General features: G+C 41.4%; 2 protein-coding genes across 4 annotated transcripts in view; one reads left to right on the forward strand and one right to left on the reverse strand.

Annotated features, from left to right (window-relative positions):
- The window catches only part of LOC139385471 (limbic system-associated membrane protein-like), a 450,702-nt gene extending 442,663 nt beyond the window's left edge, over window positions 1–8,039 (forward strand). Inside the window, exons 7-8 of one of the 2 annotated variants that reach the window (XM_071130529.1) lie at window positions 4,745–4,893; window positions 5,239–6,483. In XM_071130529.1, the coding sequence (XP_070986630.1) occupies window positions 4,745–4,893; window positions 5,239–5,336 (247 nt within the window). In that variant the 3' untranslated portion in view covers window positions 5,337–6,483. Of the gene's footprint in view, window positions 1–4,744; window positions 4,894–5,238 lie in introns of both variants that reach the window. The other variant, XM_071130530.1, reaches the window with a different exon arrangement.
- A 1,779-nt stretch (window positions 8,040–9,818) lies between these two features.
- LOC139385989 (neuromodulin-like) lies at window positions 9,819–20,020 on the reverse strand. 2 transcript variants are annotated; one of them, XM_071131305.1, is made up of 5 exons: window positions 19,813–20,020; window positions 15,094–15,161; window positions 14,531–14,624; window positions 13,732–14,350; window positions 9,819–10,639 (listed from the first exon to the last, which is right to left on the reverse strand). In XM_071131305.1, the coding sequence occupies exons 1-5, from the start codon at window positions 19,840–19,842 to the stop codon at window positions 10,557–10,559; spliced, it is 894 nt and encodes a 297-aa protein (XP_070987406.1). In that variant the 5' UTR covers window positions 19,843–20,020; the 3' UTR covers window positions 9,819–10,556. The 2 variants fall into 2 exon arrangements, with proteins under 2 accessions (XP_070987406.1, XP_070987407.1); XM_071131306.1 differs by lacking the exons at window positions 14,531–14,624; window positions 15,094–15,161.
- Between the last annotated feature and the right edge of the window lie 1,738 nt (window positions 20,021–21,758).

Consider the following 21,758-nt stretch of genomic DNA (forward strand, 5'->3'; position numbering starts at 1 on the left):
ACTCAACAAATTGGAAGCAGTCTATCACAGTGCAATTCGTTTTGTCACCAAAGCCCCATATACTACCCACCATTGCGACCTGTACGCTCTCGTTGGCTGGCCCTTGCTTCATACTTGTCGCCAAACCCACTGGCTCCATGTCATCTACAAGACCCTGCTAGGTAAAGTCCCCCCTTATCTCAGCTCGCTGGTCACCATAGCATCACCCACCTGTAGTACGCGCTCCAGCAGGTATATCTCTCTGGTCATCCCCAAACCCAAAAACAACTACCTCTTTCCCTACTGTATTTATTATGGTCCTTTGCACCCCATTATTTTTATTTCTACTTTGCACATTCTTCCACTGCAAATCTACCATTCCAGTGTTTTATTGGCTATATTGTATTTACTTTGCCACCAGGCCTTTTTTTTGCCTTTACCTCCCTTATCTCACCTCATTTGCTCACATCGTACATAGACTTGTTTATACTGTATTATTGACTGTATGTTTGTTTTACTCCATTTGTAACTCTGTGTCGTTGTATGTGTCGAGCTGCTTTGCTTTATCTTGGCCAGGTCGCAATTGTAAATGAGAACTTGTTCTCAACTTGCCTACCTGGTTAAATAAAGGTGAAATAAATACTAAATAATGCATTATTTGGCATTAATAGACTGGTTTTACGCGCAACTTTTTATACAGGCTGGAAGAGAGAGCGATGACGGCTTAGTTCAGGTAGGTTCAGGTAGCCTGTCCAGGACAGCTGTATGTTCGACAACAAAAAAATCAGTTGGTGTTCTGTTGTATCGAATATGTATTTGACAATCTGCTTTGTTGGAATTTCCAACTTTAATTACTGAACAAGTAATTACATTATACCACAAGCCAGCAGTGTAAATGGCAGCATTGTGACACCGTGTTTCGCTTCGTGAAATGTTAGGCTTAACCTGAGAAAATGACGACCAAACAGGGCTTCCAATAAACATTGGCACCATAGAAAGCCTGCCGTCGGTTCGATAGGCTGCCGTCGGTTCGATAGGCATGCAGCCGCATAGACATGTTGCAATTTCAGCGCCATGGACAACGAACGGTTGTCTACTTTGTGAGTGGCTGTCTGGCTGACATTCGATTATTACAACGCCAACAACCTACACATCTCAAGGAACCATGGAACCTTGTGGGTTACAATCTTGCTGTAGTTGTTTTGTTCCCCTGAACTCCTGGCTTGGTTATTTCTTGAGATAAATCCACATCTCATGCCATCTGTTTTTGTGGATCCAGCGATATGCCACAATCCAAAATGAAAGATAAGCACCGTATAATTTCCAGATTTGCTGTGCTTATCTTTTCATTTAGAGTTGAGTAATATAGCTGGATCTACACAGCCAATGGCATGGGATGTGGACTCGTGTTGACATTTGAGGTCAGAAAACATCTGTCACACTCTGAATTGAAACTCTGAAATCCCTTTAAGTTCCCTTCCTTACCTCTGCATGATGTACAGTGTTATTATTTTATCTCCTTCAACAACTTGCTTAATGTAATACAATATCATCATATCAAATCATGCTCGGCCAGCTGATTTTATGTCTTGTCTTTAACCATGAAGTTAACGAACCTTATCAAGCATATTTACTTCCACATTGCAAGAGGCTTGTTCCCCAACTTGTTTCCTGTAATTTCCTTTAACCTTACCAGCACTGACCTTGTCACGACTGCCCACGACTGCTGTTATATTTGAACTACTTTACCACTGAAATCTCCACACCATCTCCCAGTGGCATCTGATGTATAGGAATCCTGTAGTGCTTATTGATAGTGTAGCAATTAGCATTTCCCAAGACTGACCCGCTCCTCCTAATCTTCTACTGGGAATTCTGAGGCTCATTACTGTTGTTGCTGCTTGGTCCTTTGATCTGGAACCTCCCGGTCCTCTATTAGTCTCTAGTTTCTGATTACATCCCACGTCTTGGCACCTGCCCTGAGAGGGGGGTAGTACAGTATAGCCTGGTTAACACTGACTGAACACTGCACTCGCTCATTGTGAACTGAAACGATGGTGATCGTGGAGTTCAGTCGGGTTTAACCAGGCTAGTTACAGTAGGTTGGTTCTTGTTCAGTCTCCTGTGGTGTTCAGAGGCTGATATTCCGACAGTGTTGAATAATGGACAGCGTTTTTGTTTCTCCCCATTGACATGAGTTGCTGTCACAACCACTTGAGAACACTTTTCATTTTCCCTGCCACCTACAAAGCTCGACACGTCTTGTTGATTTCCTTTATCAACAGCCTGTAGACATCCTACTTCTGTCACCCACCGTTTCCTGTAATAGCCTACTTTAGATGCACCCACATGCCAACTGGAGAGTCGAGGAATGAGATGTGTCTGCCTGATTGTTTGACACATTCCCGTTCAAACCAGTCACCCTCTCTGTGCCCTCTGCCCCATTTCAATACTGGAATCAAATCTGTCCTTCTGTTAAAGAATGGCTGTGACTTCTTAAAGTTAATATGTCATTTAAAAGACGTGTGCTGCCATCTGCCAGTGGAAGATGATGGTGCAATGAACTAGGTATTATTTGGATCCATTCACTGGATGCTTCAGACTTCACACAATTGCTTATGTCCAGACCACTGAGCTTCGAACACGCAACCTTTGGATTGCTAGACATTTGCATTATATGCCCACCCATCCACCCCAAACAACCACCTACCCTCCCTCATGTTGTTTTTGCCTCAGTTAACTTTCTGTCTTAGAGAACCATACCATGCTGTGCTGCTAGAACCACACCCAATCATCTAACAGCATGCATGTGTTCTGAAATCCCATAGTGCCTTTAGTGTCAAGGGAGTCACCTGGCCCAGGTTTGGTATTTTGGTCTAATACCATTTTCCATGACATGAGCCACATTTCTTCATTGGCCTTATCATCACTGTTGGTGTCAACAATCCCACTAAAGTGTTGTAGTCCCTCCATACTCCACCCAATGTGTCCCACTAAAGTTTTGTAGTCCCTCCATACTCCACCCAATGTGTCCCACTAAAGTTTTGTAGTCCCTCCATACTCCACCCAATGTGTCCCACTAAAGTTTTGTAGTCCCTCCATACTCCACCCAATGTGTCCCACTAAAGTTTTGTAGTCCCTCCATACTCCACCCAATGTGTCCCACTAGGAGGATCTCAGCACTTCTTCAACTTCCTGCTTCCCCGCCACCAGATTATGCTGTCTCATGATGTGCAATCACTTTCCTTTTTATGCTAATGTTTTATACTACCGTGTGTCAGCACAAAACCAAACCCACTGCCCAGTCTCAGCTATCCTAGCACCTTATAGGTTGGGTTAGTTTCCTTAAGTCAGTCTCAGCTGTCCTAGCACCTTATAGGTTGGGTTAGTTTCCTTAAGTCAGTCTCAGCTGTCCTAGCACCTTATAGGTTGGGTTAGTTTCCTTAAGTCAGTCTCAGCTGTCCTAGCACCTTATAGGTTGGGTTAGTTTCCTTAAGTCAGTCTCAGCTATCCTAGCACCTTAGAGGTCGGATTAGTTTCCTTAAGTCAGTCTCAGCTATCCTAGCACCTTATAGGTTGGGTTAGTTTCCTTAAGTCAGTCTCAGCTATCCTAGCACCTTATAGGTTGGGTTAGTTTCCTTAAGTCAGTCTCAGCTATCCTAGCACCTTATAGGTTGGGTTAGTTTCCTTAAGTCAGTCTCAGCTGTCCTAGCACCTTAGAGGTCAGATTAGTTTCCTTAAGTCAGTCTCAGCTATCCTAGCACCTTAGAGGTCTGATTAGTTTCCTTAAGTCAGTCTCAGCTATCCTAGCACCTTAGAGGTCTGATTAGTTTCCTTAAGTCAGTCTCAGCTATCCTAGCACCTTAGAGGTCGGATTAGTTTCCTTAAGTCAGTCTCAGCTGTCCTAGCACCTTAGAGGTTGGATTAGTTTCCTTAAGTCAATCTCAGCTATCCTAGCACCTTAGAGGTTGGATTAGTTTCCTTAAGTCAGTCTCAGCTGTCCTAGCACCTTAGAGGTTGGATTAGTTTGAAGCCCTTCATACGTCACCTTAAGTGTGTTTCTACAATGTATTATACACGGAGTATACCAAACATTAGGAACATCTTCCTAATATAGAGTTGCCCTTTTGCTCTCTGAACAGCCTCAATTCGTCGGGGCATGAACACTTCAAGGTGTTAAAAGCGTTCCACAGGGATGCTGGCCCATGTTGACTCCAATGTTTCCCACAATTGTGTCAAGTTGACTGGAAGTCCTTTGGGTGGTGGACCATTCTTGATACACACGGGAAACTTGAGGTTGAAAAACCCAGCAGCGTTGCAGTTCTCGACACAAACCGGTGTGCCTGGCACCTACTACCATATCCTGTTCAAAGGCACTTCAATCTTTTGTCTTGCCCATTCACCTTCTTAAACCTGTCTCCTCCCCTTCATCTGAGCTGATTGAAGTGGATTTAACAAGTGACATCAGTAAGGGATCATAGCTTTCACCTGGATTCACCTGATCAGTCTATGTCATGTTGTGTGTACTCGGTGTCAATAGACTCTATGATAAGGCAAACCAATGTTATCATAATGCATTATTTGTATGTAAATGTAGGAGAGGAACTGTGTGAATATTGAATTTCATATTCACTTTTCTTTTGAAACGAGCTGACTAGTACTGTACAGTATGTATTCTAAAGACAAAAGTGGCAGACTAATCAGATGTCCTGAGTCTTATGCATATTGTGTTATAATGCCTAACGTGATGTGCCGTCTTGTCCAGGCTATCCAACGCCCAGGGAATCAGCATCCAGATCGTAGGGACCACAACTGTCCTGATGATCTCCAACGTTACAGAAGAGGACTATGGAAACTACACATGTGTTGCAACCAACAAACTCGGGATCCAAAATGCTAGTCTCTTCCTCTATAGTAAGTGACTTTGGAATAATATGCAGTCCCCCAAATATCTTAAGTAAATGTCTCTGAAATTAGACACATTATACAATGTTACAAATTCTAGGCCCATTCCGTTTCAGATGTGGGACTAGAAAAGTCTGTAATACATGGTCTGACCACCAGATGTCACTCACTGCACACAAATCAATTCCTGTAGAGTCATAGCAGCAGTATCGTTACTCAGACAGGCATAGCAATGTATACATTTACACATTATTATATCACATAGAAGTGACATATATTGAATGAAACATCAACAAAATGAATATGTTAGTTTTTAACTTGTCTTCCTCTGAATCTTTCTCTCTCTCCCTCCAGGACCTGGGACGGGTCGAGACATCAACGGCGCCGCCTGCCTATCCCAGTCACTGTGGCTCCTCCTGGCTTCCATCACCTGCCTTCTCTTCAAGTGTTAATAGCACCACCAACCTACCATTGTTATTACCTACCCGGTTATTACATTGAGACTGTTTGCATAACGTAACAAAAATCCTGATGTGCTTCGACGCACCAAACTAGATAATAAGAAGATAGAATGGGCTTATTAATAAGTTTTAGTAACAAAAAAATATGAAATGGAGAAAATGGAACAAAGTGTTTTTTTTGTTTTGTTTTTAAAGAAACAGTTATTACCATTTGAAGATGCTGAAGTCTTGCTTTTCTGCTGTCATTACTCTTGTTTCAGTTGTGGGGGATTGGGTGTGGTCCATTTGTATTTTGTCCCCATGAATACGTAAGTCTAAACTCCCAAATGGCAGGGATTTCAGGTCAAGTACAACAATCATGGATATCTATGAGAAGCACTGAGACATTCAAGTTACTGTTACTTTCCTAATGTAATTTTACTGTATTGTTAGACTAAAAGGTCATTGTAACCAGTGCATCATCACACAATAATACGCCAATATATGTCCAAGAATTGACATTAAGAAAAATACAAAACAGTAGATTTGAAAGTGTTTATAATACGCATTATGTCCAAGACCAACGTACTCCAGTCAACATTACAGAAAAACAGTAGAACATGTTATATTTGGTATACTTCATTTCAAGAGTATTGGGATCATAAGCCGGGAGCAAACAGCCTCAGCTACTTTAGATACAGGGCTAGTTGTCTCTATATTAACTGCCTGATTTTTGGACCCATCAAAGGAGAAACACAGTAACTGTGGACTAGCATGGTTTGCATCAGTGCAAACCTTGATAGAAACGCTTGAAATGTGAAATCGTCTTTGTCGAAAAGGAAGACCTACTTTCTTGACCTTCATCAAACAAAACATGCGTAATATTGATGTGTTACTGTATATAACTTCTTCTTTTTTTTAAGTGTCTCTATATGATAAAAATAACTTGTTTCACCACTGTAACAAGAAAAATAGTAATTATTGTTACAGTGTATGTTGCTTGTATGATTACAAACCAATTACATGCTGTTCAGTTTCTCTATGGCAAACTGTATTTAGCTTCAGAAATGGCCTGCCATATTAGCTTTTATGGTGTCGACTTTCTCCAATAAATTTTGAGCTACCACAGTTATACTGCTGGAATTTGGATAGAAATGTATGACATGAATGATGTGCTTTTCTTTTCTGTATGTGTCTTTTCATAATAACATAAGGAAATTCATAACTTATGGATTTATTTTCAATAATTTCCGTTAATGGTGTATATACTTGAATCCAATGTCCTTATATATAAAGACACATTTAATATGTCCACATTTCTTAATAAGTCAGTCATTTGTTGATAATTAACTTGTAGGGTTCCATGGCAACAGCGCTTTGCACCATACAAGTAAAACCACTAGAGAACAATGTTTTTAAAAGGGTTTAATAAGGTCAAGTTTGTGCATTTATTGTACCTTTCCAATTACAACATTGTTTTAGTTTTTCTTTGAGTTGGGTACATAGATGTGTTTGGTTTCTAAAATGAAAGCTCACGGAGAGTGACCGTGAGCTGAATGCCAAAATGAATTGACGAACAACAAAGGCCAACAAAAACAGATCGGTCTCATGACGACGTTGTCTACCGCTGTCTGTCAAGTCCGTGTGTTCACAAAACCAACCTGTAATGTAAGCAATGCTCTCTGAAATCTCATCATCTTTAAAAACCTCCACTGTATTCATACTGCTTTGGAACCATGGTAGTTGTCCATCTAAGCAGTCAGAGTTCTTTGCTAGAAAACAGACTTGCTGTATGTTAGCCTTAGTGCTATACTGAAAATCTATCTGTGTCTCATCTCTGTATTTTCAATTACCCATAAAACAATGGACGCTAGGCCTACTGTACATCATCCTGCCTCTGGACGATAGTTTATTAACACTCCAATAAAGGGGTATGTATTATAATTTAATGGGAAGTGTTTTTACATGTCTGAATGGGAAGGCATGTGGACTATAGCACCGTACTGTACATGTCTACCTGTCAAAGCTAAAGCACTGGGGGAAAGCAGTGGGCGGTCTTGCAGTGATTGACAGTCTCCTCAGCCAGTGAGCCATCAGATGTTGAGCTGAAGTCTTTCCCAAGATGAGGGGTCTCACCTGACTGCGCTATACCCTGCCTATGAATACAGCCCCTGATCCCTTATGACTGATACCTGGGGAACTGAAGGGGACTGATATGTCTACCTAGATTATTTCTAATAATAAACATTGCATCCCATCGCTGTATAAAATTGGCTTGTGTGTCTGCACACACTGTTGAGTTACTTTGGCTTGTTTTAAGCCATTGAAAGAGATACATGCGGCATGAATTAGCAGTCATTTACATTGGCCACATGTTTATCCATCCCACCAAGCTATGGTTACATGTGTAACCCACCATCTTATGATTTACCTCACCTGTATATAAACAGTTTTTAGAATATATTTAAGCTGAGTCTATCCCTAAGTTCACTTTGTTGATAATACTCCACTGTAGGACACAGAGGAATGTCACATTTGTACTTCCCTTTGTCACAAGAATGGAATTCCTAGACAATTATACAATCATCACACAGCAATGTCCCTGTTTTCTATTTGCTTTGATTAATGGTAACGTTATTGCGATTGATTTCTAAAAATGGTATGTAAAGGTATACACGAAAACGTTTTGACGCAAAATAAAGTTGTTTGAATTCAGTGTTCTGTATTTGAATGTGGATTGAGATGTCGATGAGTAATCTTTTTGGAGAACGCTTGAAACACAGTATCTTCATGGTACAATTGTGTTTATCACCATGTAACATGCAAATAAAATAATATACGTATTGTTAATTCTCATTGGGAGATTTGTGTCCTATACTATATATTTCTGGAGTGCTTGACAAATTCTAATCTGTTTTGGAAAATTAGATGGGTTTCTGTGACACTTTCTAGCCAGTTAACTCTGGACCTTGGAAATTGACACTGACAAATCTATCTGAACAGTGTGATCCCTGGAAGGAGAACTCTTGCCAGTAGGTACAGGCATTTGCATTGTCTGACTCAAATGATAGGCTTTATAGAAGGAAAGGGCCATTGTTATGGACACCGATGAACTCCTGAAATGGATGGAGTCAATTGATTTGCTATGAGCCTTGTAGCGTTTTTATCTAACCTTTAAACCAGTAGGCCCCATTGAGATAAAGACTCAAGGAAAAGACATGCTCTGGCATCAGAGGACTCAGGAAGGGGTGGGTGTAATTACGTAGCTTTTGAAATGTAGTGCTAGGTTGGGGTCAATTCCAATTGAATTTGAAAATCCAATTAAATTCTTGAATTCACTCATGAAGTGGAGAATTTATGTTGAATTAAATTCTAATTAGAAAAATCTTCAAGTTTTGGAATTGAATTAGAATTCCATTGTTTGTATATAAGAAATTAACTGCAAGATTTGTTTTGAATAATTTCAACCTGTATTCCAGCAGAGATAGGCTGCCTGAACAGTGATATAATAAGCCCGAACAGTGATATAATAAGCCTGAACTGTGATATAATAAGCCTGAACAGTGATATAATAAGCCTGAACAGTGATCTAATAAGCCTGAACGCCTGAGGAATTTGAATTTGAATTTGTGGAATTTATCTAACATTGGAATTCAGAGGAATTTAATTTTCTCTGAATTCAAAGACTGACCTAGAATTTGAATGAAACTATGTGGGAATTTACAGGGAGAGAGAATTTAATTAAAATTGAATTTGTGGAATTGACCTCAACCCTGGACAACACATGTAGGTTACCAGTCTATCCTCCAAGAGAAATCTTTCTGGTGATTATGAAACCCTAGCTGATCCCTCAACACAGAGCTGACCAACTGGAAGTTGTGCCAAATACTGGGAGTATTAAAATGGGTGTAGCTAACCCATCGATTCAATCCGTAGTGCTGAAGATCTGCGTTGTAGTTTGATTGATATTTAAAGGCAATGTTCCTGCGTTAACGGAGACTACATTCACTGTAAACACTCCATATGTCGGCTCTAATAGGTAATAACCTTTACATTTCAGGTGCGCTATAGCGCTGAACCTCAGATTGAGTCAAGACCCAAAAGTATAGCATTTGTTACTAATAATCTAATAGCTGGGTATCGTTTCATGCCAGGAATTCAATATGTAGTGCTGAAGAGCTGCCATACAGCACAACAGAAATGTAAAGCCATTGTTCCAGAGTGGACTGCATTCACAGTAAACGCTGCATTGGTAGACTCAATCAGAAATTACCTTTGAATTTCAATCGCGCTATCGTGCTGAGCAATACGAATTTGAATCGTGCACCAAGCCCTAAACTGCAGGTGCCACTACGCTCCACTAGATGTCTCTAGATCTCATTAATAATAATACTATTCTACTCCAATTCAGTCTTTATGTGAAAGTGGCTTCATCAGCAAATATTTTGTTTGGCAGGTGAAATATATTCCACAACTTTATGATGGTAATTGGCACATTGCTTTATTTTGAAAACAGACATTGAAATCATTTTTTTTTTCTCACAATTTAACTCCTTAGATTCAAACTGGACATTGCACTCACTGGAACATAGGAAACGTTTTTTAGTTTTGTTTGTTTGATTTTCTTTTTAACATCAGTGCAAGAGTAATTCCAATTCATATCAAACTGTCATAACAACACCAAGGACATCAAAAAGAAGCCACATTTTCTTTTGTATTGTGACTGCGAAAAGTTCCTCTTAGCAGAAGAGTTCCCATGCAAGTTGTTAGATGGTTCATGCTAATCATGTCATTTGGAAGGGGGATTTTAGTTGTGGGGTCAACAACATGTCATAGTACTCATTGTTTTCCGTAAAGTCGTGAAAATCATGTCAGACTTGTTCGTTTTATAAGTGCGGAAGGAGAAGGACCTGTTACTCAAAGAACGTAAACCAAGCTTGATCAACTCAAGCAGAATATGAAAATGTCCTGTCCCGCTTTGTAAGGTTTTGAAACTCAGTTCAAAATGTGGATAGGTCCAACCATCGAATCAATAATGTAAGATACAGAACATACCCAAATCATACCACTTATAGCTTGAACCAAAAAACGCATGTTGGAAACTCTCCCAACGTAAGAAAATCATCGCCACACAAAAAATGACAAACAAATAAAAATGGACTGCCTTCACATTCAGAAGGAGAAGAGTCACCCTTTAAATTCATTTGTAATCATAGTATTTTTTTCTCTATGTTAAACTTTCGCTTGGTCCTCCTTGGACTCCTCCTGGACTGCCTCTGCTGGAGCCTCAGCTGGTTGGGATTCTTCGGCACCATCTGAAAGAAGAAATAAGGAAGGAAGGAAGGAATGAAGGAAGGAAGGAAGGAAGGAAGGAAGGAAGGAAGGAAGGAAGGAAGGAAGGAAGGAAGGAAGGAAGGAAGGAAGGAAGGAAGGAAGGAAGGAAGGAAGGAAAGAAAGAAAGAAAGAAAGAAAGAAAGAAAGAAAGAAAGAAAGAAAGAAAGAAAGAAAGAAGGAAGGAAGGAAGGAAGGAAGGGAAGAGGAGGGGGAAAGAGAGAGAAAGAGAGAGAGTAGCAACAGTTCATTCCTCTCAGAACCTGCTAGATGGGATTCTCAAATCCAAGACTAAATCTAAAGAAATCTCCTCTGTTTTTTGGTACAGCTGGCCTACATTTACACCAATATCTAAGTTTTAATTTTTTTTATTTTGTTACAATTGTACTATTTTATTGCAATTGTACTATAAAGTCAGATTTTTAACCCTGTGAGACCTAAGCATAGATCCAAGTCAGATTTTTAACCCTGTGAGACCTAAGCATAGATCCAAGTCAGATTTTTAACCCTGTGAGACCTAAGCATAGATCCAAATCAGATTTTAACCCTGTGAGACCTAAGCATAGATCTACATCAGATTTTTAACCCTGTGAGACCTAACCATAGATCCAAATCTGATTTTTTTTACCCTTCAGAAATACTTAAATACTTAAGATAATGAAAATAATCCGTTATTGGAATTTGAAGTTTGTAGAAAGAAATTCTGAAAATGTTGCAAAAATGCAACATTGGGCTTCAAATGGCAGCAAAAATGTGTGGTAAGAAAACGGAAATGACATGAAAATCACATCAAAATGGATAAAAAATATTTACATGTGAGGGAAAATATTGTCTAATGGTACATACATTCGAAATTAAGTCATATTTTGTCTGAAATAGGCAAATTGATCGACTTGACCAATTAAAATGTTTGTATTTTGCTATCAAACAGAATAAACCATTTGTGTTTTTTTTTATGTGTATGGATAAGATATTTGGTTGTCCTTTTTGGGTTGTTTTGGAGAGATAATCTATCTTACTTCTTTACCAGAAAATGGCGCTATTCTTTTAATGTATATTCATTTTTCTTCTTTTGATGTGTCGAAGGGACATCAAAGTTACTCTTGAAGTATTAAGTTGTCCATATTACTTGCAGAATTTGGAAGGGAAACAATGTCTCACTTTGGCAACCCTTCAAACCTAATGTTGCATTTTTGCAGCACTTACAAAACTACCTCTAGCTCAAAAAGTTTTTTTCTTGATATTTTTTTTTCTACATAATCACTACATCTTAGAGAAGACAGGAAAAATATTTCAAGTCATGTACTTGCATGGATGGCCTACAACATTTGCTTGTGTAGGGGACCAGTGTGGTCTCAGACGAGTGGACCGTTTTCTAGTGTTTCAGAGGCTACTGACGCCACAATAACCATACCAACACACAACAAATACTTCTAAGAGATACAGTACATCTGGGTCTAAGGAGATGCACTTTGTAGTGCAATTGCTTTGTTGAGGACCTGTACAGGATGCAATTTAGGAAATGTATTTTTGCAACATTGGGTCTCACAGGGTTAAGGCATATTTTCCCTATGAGTTGTTAGTATGACATGTAGATGTCCTTTCCTATCAAAGCTATTTTCCTAATTTCCTGGAGGTAATGATGTCATCATGACTGCACTGACTTTAATCATCAGCATGACATCATCTTTGCTAGTCATCCACTGGGAATCAGAGATGGCGCTAGACTTGCGTGTATGTGACTCATGATAGATGACTCACACAGCACTTGGCTTTCTACGGGCAATCAATGGGCAGGTTTCAGGTAAGGGAGTGGTAACCACGCAATCACTGTGAAAATATTGACATTTCAACCCATCCTAGAAGACGAGCTCATTTATTATTTATCCCGATTTCTCTCTCTGGGGATCAGTAAAGTTGATTTCAGTCATTCATTAACTCATAAAAGTCTCCATCAATAATATTCCTGTGAAAGGTCTTCCAACAACACTGTCTTGTGTTTGATTGTGTATAGACCCTGAATATACCGGACAGATCATATAAACACCTCCACTGCTACATATTGAATATGAAAAAACGTCGTTTTTGTCCATATTGTTGAGCACCCCTCCTTTTCTTTGTTTGCTGAAGCTCGAAGGACCACCTGAACTCCACTAAAATACTGAATTCCATTTGTACTATATCCTTTATGTTGGACTTTATGACCTAAATATATCTTTTTAATTTACCTTTATTTAACTAGGCAAGTCAGTCAAGAACAACTTATTTTCAATGACGGCCTAGGAACAGTGGGTTACCTGCCTGTTCAGAACGACAGATTTGTACCTTGTCAGCTCGGGGGTCTGAACTTGCAACCTTCCGGTTACAAGTCCAACCCTCTAACCACTAGGCTACCCTGCCGCCCCAATATGACTTAAACTAGTGCCTCATTTGATGGTTAGCCATTCCAGGTCATGCATGTCTTCACGGTCTGCTGGTTTCTGTCTTAATTGACCAGTTTGAGTAATTTATCATTCGGTAAGTCTGAAAACCATGGCCAGGTATCCCGGGTCTACACCAGTAGCCAAGTATGTGTAACTATGACAACCTGCAGACAGTGCAGCCCCTATGACCTAGTTAATCCCAGTCCTGTCTAAGCTTCTGTCCCAAATGGCACCTTGTACCCTGTAAAGTGCACTAATTTTAACCAGGGCCCATAGGGTAGTGCACTATGTAGGGAATAGGGTGCCACTTAGGGCAAAGACACTGATCCTCCTGTAGAGGATTCTGCACATATTCCATTAGGTAGGCTACATCATACAGTCTGGGAGTTCGAGGACTGGAACAAGATAACCTACTGAGCCTTTGCCCTTTTCTCTCATACTCAACCAATCAAAGATCATGTAAAAAGATTATGAGTAACAGCTTGACATTATGTCATTTTGTAAATTTGACTCACAGACAATTTTATTCTTAATAATAAATGTATTATTCAAGCTATTGTGTAGCCTATTTTGTTTGTGTTATGTTTGTAGCCTATTTCTAAGCTCATCTACGTGGATGGGCATCTCAGAGACTGGGTTACAATAAGGCCTACCTTTTTTGTCTTGTGTTTGGTGAGGCTCCTCCTTATCAGCCGTCTCACTGACAGGAGCAGCAGGCACGTCGGCTTGTTTGGACTCCTCCTGGGCAGCACCACCCTCCACACTCTTTTCAGCACAATCAGTAGAGGGGTTTTGGGCAGAAACCGGAACCTCATTGCTGTCCACCTCTTTGGGCTTCTCCTTGGTGTCGCCGGGCTCCGCCTTGGCCTCCTCTTTGGAAGGCTCTGAAGGCGCCGCGGTGGGAGAAGCTGCTGCTGCGGCTACGGGAGAGGTGGCGACAGGGGCAGGAGAGTTTGCTGCCTTTTCTGAGATGGGGCTTTTGGCTTGGCTCGTCTCCTCCTCTTTAATCCCAGGGGGGGCTTTTTCCTCGGCAGCCTGCTCAGCCGCAGTGGGGACGTCCTCCTTCTCCTCTTCTCCATCTGCCACCTCCTTTGCCTCCTCCTCTGGGACAGCTGGACTGGCCTCCTCATCCTCCTCTCCATCTTTCATTTTTTTCCGGAGTATGTGTCCACGGAAGCTGGCCTGGATTTTGGTGGCCGCCTTGTGGGCTTTGTCCTCTGGTTTCTTCTCATCCTGCTTGATTTCCTGGTCAGCCTCTTCATTCTTCTCAACCTTGGGAAAGAGACAGGATGTCAAGAAGTCATGAGCATATTAGAGGACAACAAACCACCAAGGACTTACTATTGACATTTTGTGTCTGCCCTAAAATGAAGCAATATTATTGTTATCTAACCAACAAGAATTTCAATTGCCGCTTCAAAGAAACAAACAGGTACCCTTCCGGTGACCTACCAAGCTCTTAGAAAGCTGCTCCATCCCATCCTCATGGCTAAATGTGAAAGGTCTCCAATTAAGTGGTATCAGAGGCCCATACTCAACGGGCCTGCTAGATAGTGAGTGACAGTAACTGTTATATGAAGCCCTTTTCTATCAACATCCAACCAATAGCGTCTCTTATTGTGGCAGATGAACAGATAGCATTCCACTGTGGTGAACGCCATTGGATGTCATTCACATACAATCCCAATGGTTCTGAAGAAGAACACTTCCAAAAGGCATCTCCAACAACATATCCCACCAACATACCCACCACCCACAATAGACACGAGATTATATGCAGAATCAAGGGAAATGAATAAAAGGTGGATTGTTCAAGGCAGAAGAAGGTACAGTCCGAGCAGGCGGTGAGAGTGGGATGTGGATCTGAGCACGGTTGTTCAGGTTTGGGTGTAAGAAGTTGGTGGCCATGGCTGGAGCAGAATTTAGGAAGAGATGAGGAATGGGAGTGGGGTGAGGAATGGGAGTGGGATAGGTGGGATAGGTGTTGGAGCCTGTACAGAGCGTCAAGATGTTACCTTTGATATCTGGATCCATAGTTGGAGTGGTCCATCAAACAGAGGGCTGTGTTATGACTCTTATAAATCTAATGAAAAAGAAATGAAGTGAAATAAGGAAAAAAAATAAACAATGACGTTGAAATTGACAAAGCAAGCAAAAATGATCAATGCATTCAAAATGAATAAATAAATAAACAGATTGTATTGATTTGAATTATGCATTTATCTCGCACAGACAAACTGCGTTCATCTGAAAATAATAGTGTGAACCAATGTAAAGGAAACATAACTGGCAGTGTGGACTAAACCAAATCAACGAGACTGCGATTCTAAATCTATGATGTAGCTAAGAGTGTTACATGCTTTGTCTTTCACGATGTTCCCAATGTGATGTTTTCCCGAGGGATTCTTGCTTCTTGTTACAAATACGCTACATTTTTGGTCTCATTGCATAACAAGCCAAAGAGTGCTGCATGTGGAGCAGTCACATCTTGACGATTCATCTCATTTCCAATTAGTATTTGTTTTGCCATGTTTTTAGATACTGTAATCGGTTACTATCACTACTATCATCAATAACATAGTCATAATAACATCAGAAATGGCGTACAGCATTGTTTAATTACTAGATCCCTGAAAGCTGCTTTGTGGGTCCATCTTTGGTTGCTACCTTGTCAAGATGCACAGCCATCCTCCCCCTGAACAATCAAACGTTACCTTGACAACCAGAGTGCTACATGTAACTCATCACTCAGTGCCCTGTCTGCTGTTTTAGACCAGTGGTTCCCAACCAGGGGTACTAGGACTCGTAGTCGCAATTGGCCTTTCCACAGAGGGTACTTGAGAAGACTCATGAGACAATAGGCCTACTGTTAAAATGCACATGAGTGGGTACTTCAGGTGCACTCTGGGCAAAGCAAAATTCTGTTGGTGGTATGGTAACCAAAAAAGGGTGAAAACTACTGGTTTAGGCTATGAAAGACAATATGTCACTATTATTCACATTACACCTGACCCCCTGGGGAAGCAGCCAATAGGAAACCATAAATCAGGTTACTAATCAGAGTAGCAGGGAGGAGCTGGCTGTTCCATCGGTCAGGGCGTTTGTTCAGGGTGTGTGTGTGTGTGCGTGTGTGCATGCATGTGTGCGTGTGTGCGTGCATGCGTGCGTGCGTGTGTGCGTGCGTGCGTGTGTGTGCGTGCGTGTGTGTGTGTGTGTGCGTGCGTGTGTGTGTGTGCGTGCGTGTGTGTGTGTGTGGCACGTTTAGGAGGAGAAAGATGTCTTAATCACCTGCTACCAATAAATATATAATGTTTTTAAAGCCATGACTATGTATTAGTTTGGAATAATTTAGTGAAGTGATGTGCTAATGGAACAGTGAGATTTGATAGACTGTTAGAGCAGGCACACCCTCACAGCCGTAATGGTATCTTTAATATGTATGATCTCATGCCAAATATGTATGAGCACTTGCTCAAATAGAATGACTTATGGCGATTGAGAAGGGCGGCAGGTAGCATAGAGGTTAATAGCGTTGGGCCAGTAACCAAAAGGTTGCTGATTTGAATCCCTGAGCTGACTAGGTTAACAATCTGTCGCTGTGCCCTTGAACAAGCCACTTGACCCTAGTTGCTCTGAATAAGAGCATCTCCTAAAAATGGCGAACAATTTTGAATTCACAGAACAATCTAAGAAAAATGTGGGTCCCAGGTGGCTCATTTGGTAGAGCATGGTGCTTGCAACACCAGGGTTGTGGGTTCAATTCCCACAGAGGACCAGTAAGGAAAATGTTTTGTAAACTGTTTTGGGAATATGAGAAATGACATTATTTTGGTATTAAGGGAAGATATTTCATTGTCCATTTGGGGATAATAGGTGGGTTTTTTGTTTGTTCGTTCAGATAAACATATTGAGACCAGCTATAATTTTTCAAATAGGAGAATAGAACTCATTACACTGATTTTACCACAATCAACCTATTTATATTGTTCGTTCAACCCACCAAACAATCAATTTGTATAGTCTACTAGCCATGTTATAAGGTGGCTTCCCAGACATATGAATGGTAGAATGTCCAAAGCAATATATTTACATGTTAATGTCTGACGTTAACCAATGTACCTACAACAATATAGAACATCATTTTGAGAGCCATATCAAACTGATTTAATCTGACATTAGGAAATGTCTTCCAATCAGATGTCTGGGGAGAGTTCAATATAGACAGTGCCAATGGTATTTTCCTACAAACCTACAGTATATCCCTTTTAAACCTCAATCATTGAAGATCTAAAAATAATTGAATAATCAATCGATGTTAAAAAGCATCGGCATGTCAATTGACACCTGGACTCCTGAGACGGCTTCAGACAACTGTATTCAAACAACAATCAGATTCCTTAATGTCACTCAGTGCATGATCTTTCCACTCATCAAATGAGCATCTCTCAAAACTGTCTCTCAGGAACACTAGTTGCATTTGCCCTTTTAGATAGCCGATTGCCTGTAGATGATACACCACCAATGAAAGCCAGGCTTAGGTATCTGAAAGACAACTGTACATCTCGGGCCCCAGCCACTGTCCTTGGGTGGGCAACCCTGTGTGAACCACACCCCACAGTGGGTTTATGGATGGATCTTTCAACGGTAGCCCCCCCCCCCCCCCCCCCACGTCAGACCGCTGTCTCAGTTTGGAAACCATCAGGGACTTTGTCACAAGAGGGAAATGAGACTGCTGCTTGCACAATATGCACACAGCCGGTATTTGTATCCTCTTTTAATTCTTATTCGGTCAAGCAGACGCTCCCTAGCTCCTCTGTATAGGTGAATGCAGCATGCTGACGCAAAGACAGCCCTTATCCCAGGAAACCAACGCTAATGATCTGTATGTGTGTTTGAATTGAATCAGTGTGTGTAATAAAAAGATAGCTTGGCTCTCACAGTGTAACTTACACATGACCACTGAAACCAGACAGGGAGAAGTCTGCCAAGAAATATATGGTGTCTGTCGCAATATGTCCAGTAAATGTATAATAAATCTCATCTTGATAGAAATATGTCTGGTTTTCTAGTGGATGGGAATGCAACTGAATCTCCCCCATTCTCCCTGAGCTGCTACTACCCACTCACACAGCACCACACCCTTTCATCCAGCTGTCTCTTCTCCTCTCCCTCCTCTTGCAGGAGAGAGGGGGGGGGGGTTCAGGTGGAGGAGAATACATTCAACCTACCCGCACAGCCCCATGCCTCTCCGACACACGCCTTATTCCCAGGACGGTGAATTAATGAGCGGTGTTGTACATGTTTTCGATGGCCCCAAGAATGATGTTCGCAACCAGATAATATTCAGCCATAATAGCCCTCATTTAATTAAATAGGCTGCTCTCTCTCGTTTGAACAAAGGCTCCACAATCACGGCTGGTCTACAGTGTGCGCTGGTGGCTCTGTTGAAAAACCTAGGTTGCTGCTACTGCTGTATGGGTGTGTAGCTCTCTGTGCTTTTAACATCTAGCTGAGAGCAATCTCTTGTTGCACCATATGCTGTCTAAATCCAGAGACTTCATTCATTCATTAGCCAGTCATCTAAAGCAGAAAGCAGAGTCTAAGGGCTGGATGCTGCATGGGAGGCGGTTATCCCTGTGGTGAGAGTAGGTTACGATTCAGATAACAGCATTGTGTGGAGATAGGGTTTAATGCAGTATTAAAGCTGCGTGAGAGAGAGAGGGATGCCTCACCCACTTCAGTGCAATGTGCAGCCTGACTGAGCTAAAATGACTCATACATGCTGACATTTAAGCAGCAATCAGGTGTTGATGGAATCCAGTGCTTTATGAAGCCGATAAAATCCTGATCACTCTAGATAGCTTCTGCAGATAGATAGCTCTGCGCTAACAAAAAAATACCTTCTGGTAGCTACTTACATCAAGGTACTATCTCATAATGTACAACTCCAAGACCCACCCGTAGATTCGAAACCACCTTCCTTTTCTGAGAAAGTATTCTCTGCTATGTATTCATCTGTTTTTCTCACAACTATGCACCCATAAACATGTGTAGACCTAATTGACAATATACATTTTTAACCCCCGAACCGTGCTAATCCCTTTAAGATCCCAATTTCCTACTGAAATCCCTGGAGACACCGTGGCCAGAGGAGTTGAGTCTTAGTCAGTGGAGCCTTACCCCACCCTTTTTCCTCTGCAAACATGCTTCTCTGTCCTCTTGTTTCTTAGAGATAACACCGAAATAGGATTTTTTAGTAGTACATCAATTAAGAGCAGCCTTGAGGTAATTAAGACAGTATTGTGCTCAATGGAGGAAGTATCCCCAGTCTTCATGTATCCCCTGATTACAGTACAAAGAAGTCAAGGCAATCACAGAAGGCAGCAAACAGGTGCATCAAGTGTCTATCAATACATCTCTCAGTGTTTAAAGTAGTGGATCGATAATAGTATAAAAGTCCTCAGCATCATGTTACAGGCTTATCTTACTGCTTTTACAGCATGAGGTCTGGAAGCATTGTGGCCACTACACTCATTCAAACATAATTACATTAACAAGGCGTGTCCGTTTTTCATCTGAGACATCACTGAAGTCCCAGTGAGCCAAGAAGACAAGACAATGAGATAAGCATAACCTCAATTCAGTTACTGAAGTAGTTAGTCCAAACGTTGAACAATTTAGACACATTTTGAAACTGACATATGAATGAGAGAATCTGTAAAGAAAGCAGTTACCGGTTTTGTTCTTCTTATGCAGCACAGCATACTTGTAATATCCTTTCTCTCTTTTCCCTTCTTTCCTTCCTTTTTGCCTTACACTTCTCTCTCACTCCCTCGCTCTCGCGCTCTTGCACACGCTCACTTGCTGTATCAACAGCTGAGTCGCCTAATGCTTTTACTCATCACAATTTGCACACACACTCACTGTCTGCCTGCTCGCGCCTCTCTCTGACTTGCTGGCTAACAATGACTACAAGCCCACCCTTTAAAACCCCTCCTTCCCCTCCCTCTCTTCATGCTGACACCCCCTCCTTCTCGCTCTGTGATGAACCTATCCCCCTCTTCTACCTCCCCCTCTCTCCTCCACAGGCGACCGGCATGCAGCTTTGCACTAGCGAGAGCTACAACCCCACCCTATACACGTCTCCAAGTATGAATGATTAAATACATACAATCTGTCAACAGACAATTCCCATTCTTTGGCTTTTTCTCCCTTTTTTGAGTCCCTCCTTACACTGGGACCGTGGTCCTGTTGAATAGCTTTAATATTAAAGAGGAGATTTTCCTGCTTAAATCCCACTCAGTCAGTGCTGTTAGTAAGGATCAATAAATAAACCAAGCTCCAGTCTAAATTACCAATGCCAAGTCCCTGTTCTGGCAGAGACACCTGCATGTTGCTGCCAATGAGGATGTGTGAAACAGAGTGCTAATGCTTACACATGTCAATTTCTCTTCAGTGCTCTGTTCACATGGAAACAGTACCAGCTCTCACAGTGCTGTGGCCATGGAGGAGAGGAGGAAGGCCGGGTGTGGCAGTAGCCAGGCTCCATTCCCTCCTCTCAGCCCAAATTTGCGCAGAATCTGTTGCGATGACCAGGCACAACGCATGCTGTGATGAAGCCCCCACACCCTCTTTGACCAGAGAGAGGGGGGTGAGCAGATTCCAGACACACGAAGACAGGATCCAGGGGGCTCTACTCTGTCCTCACATGTGCTTCAGGATAATGCCACATCCCCTCCTCACAGGGAAATCATTACAATATTCTACTGAATGACCATCCACCACTTTGGCCTGCATGCCAGCCAGCCAGCCACTCCAATCTATTATTATTATTTGGACTGAATCAATCAAATGTATTTATAAGGCCCTTTTTACATGAGCAGATATCACAAAGTGCTTACACAAAAACCCAGCCTAAAACCCCAAACAGCAATCAATGCAGATGGAGAAGCATAGGGGCTACGAAAAACTCCATAGAAAGTCAGGAACCTAGGAAGAAACCTAGAGAGGAACCAGGCTCTGAGGGGTGGCCAGTCCTCTTCTGGCTGTGCCAGGTGGAGATCATAAGGACAGATCATAAGGCCAGATTGTTCTTCAAGATGTTCAAACTGTAATATTACAGTTACACTCAATATCATAAACCCAGTGGTCCTTCTAGATGTATATGGAATCACTGAATCCAACACATGCTATTGGTTATTATACTGAACAAAAATATAAACGCAACATGAAACAATTTCAAAGATTTTACTGAATTACAGTTCATATAAGGAAATCTGTCAATTTAAATAAATTCACTCTGCCCTAATCTTTGGATTTCTCATGACTAGGCAGGGGTGCATCCATGGGTGGGCCTTGGAGGGCATAGGCCCACCAACTTGGCAGCCAGGCCTTTTATTGTCCACAGCACGAGGTGCACCTGTGTCATGATCATGCTGTTTAATCAGCTTCTTGATATGCCACACCTGTCAGGTGGATGGATTATCTTGGCAAAGGAGAAATGTGCTTATGGAACACTTCTGGGATCATTTATTTCAGCTCATTAAACATGGGACTAACACTTTAAATGTTGCGTTTATATTTATGTTCAGTGTAGTTCACACCAGCAACATGGATGGGGATTTCAAACATGGGTGCACGTTTTTAAGTTGAAAATGTGCTGTAGTTCAATTTACATGGT

The sequence above is a fragment of the Oncorhynchus clarkii genome, chromosome 27, assembly GCF_045791955.1.
Source record: "Oncorhynchus clarkii lewisi isolate Uvic-CL-2024 chromosome 27, UVic_Ocla_1.0, whole genome shotgun sequence".
Classification (NCBI taxonomy): Eukaryota; Metazoa; Chordata; class Actinopteri; order Salmoniformes; family Salmonidae; genus Oncorhynchus; species Oncorhynchus clarkii.

Coding starts and splice junctions, on each gene's coding strand:
- LOC139385989 (XM_071131305.1), bottom strand. CDS start 19,842: ATGCTGTGCTGCATAAGAAGAACAAAACCG. Junction 14,625..15,093: donor TATGGATCCAGATATCAAAG/GTAACATCTTGA, acceptor CTCACTATCTAG/CAGGCCCGTTGAGTATGGGC. Junction 14,351..14,530: donor AGCAGCTTTCTAAGAGCTTG/GTAGGTCACCGG, acceptor CTCTTTCCCAAG/GTTGAGAAGAATGAAGAGGC.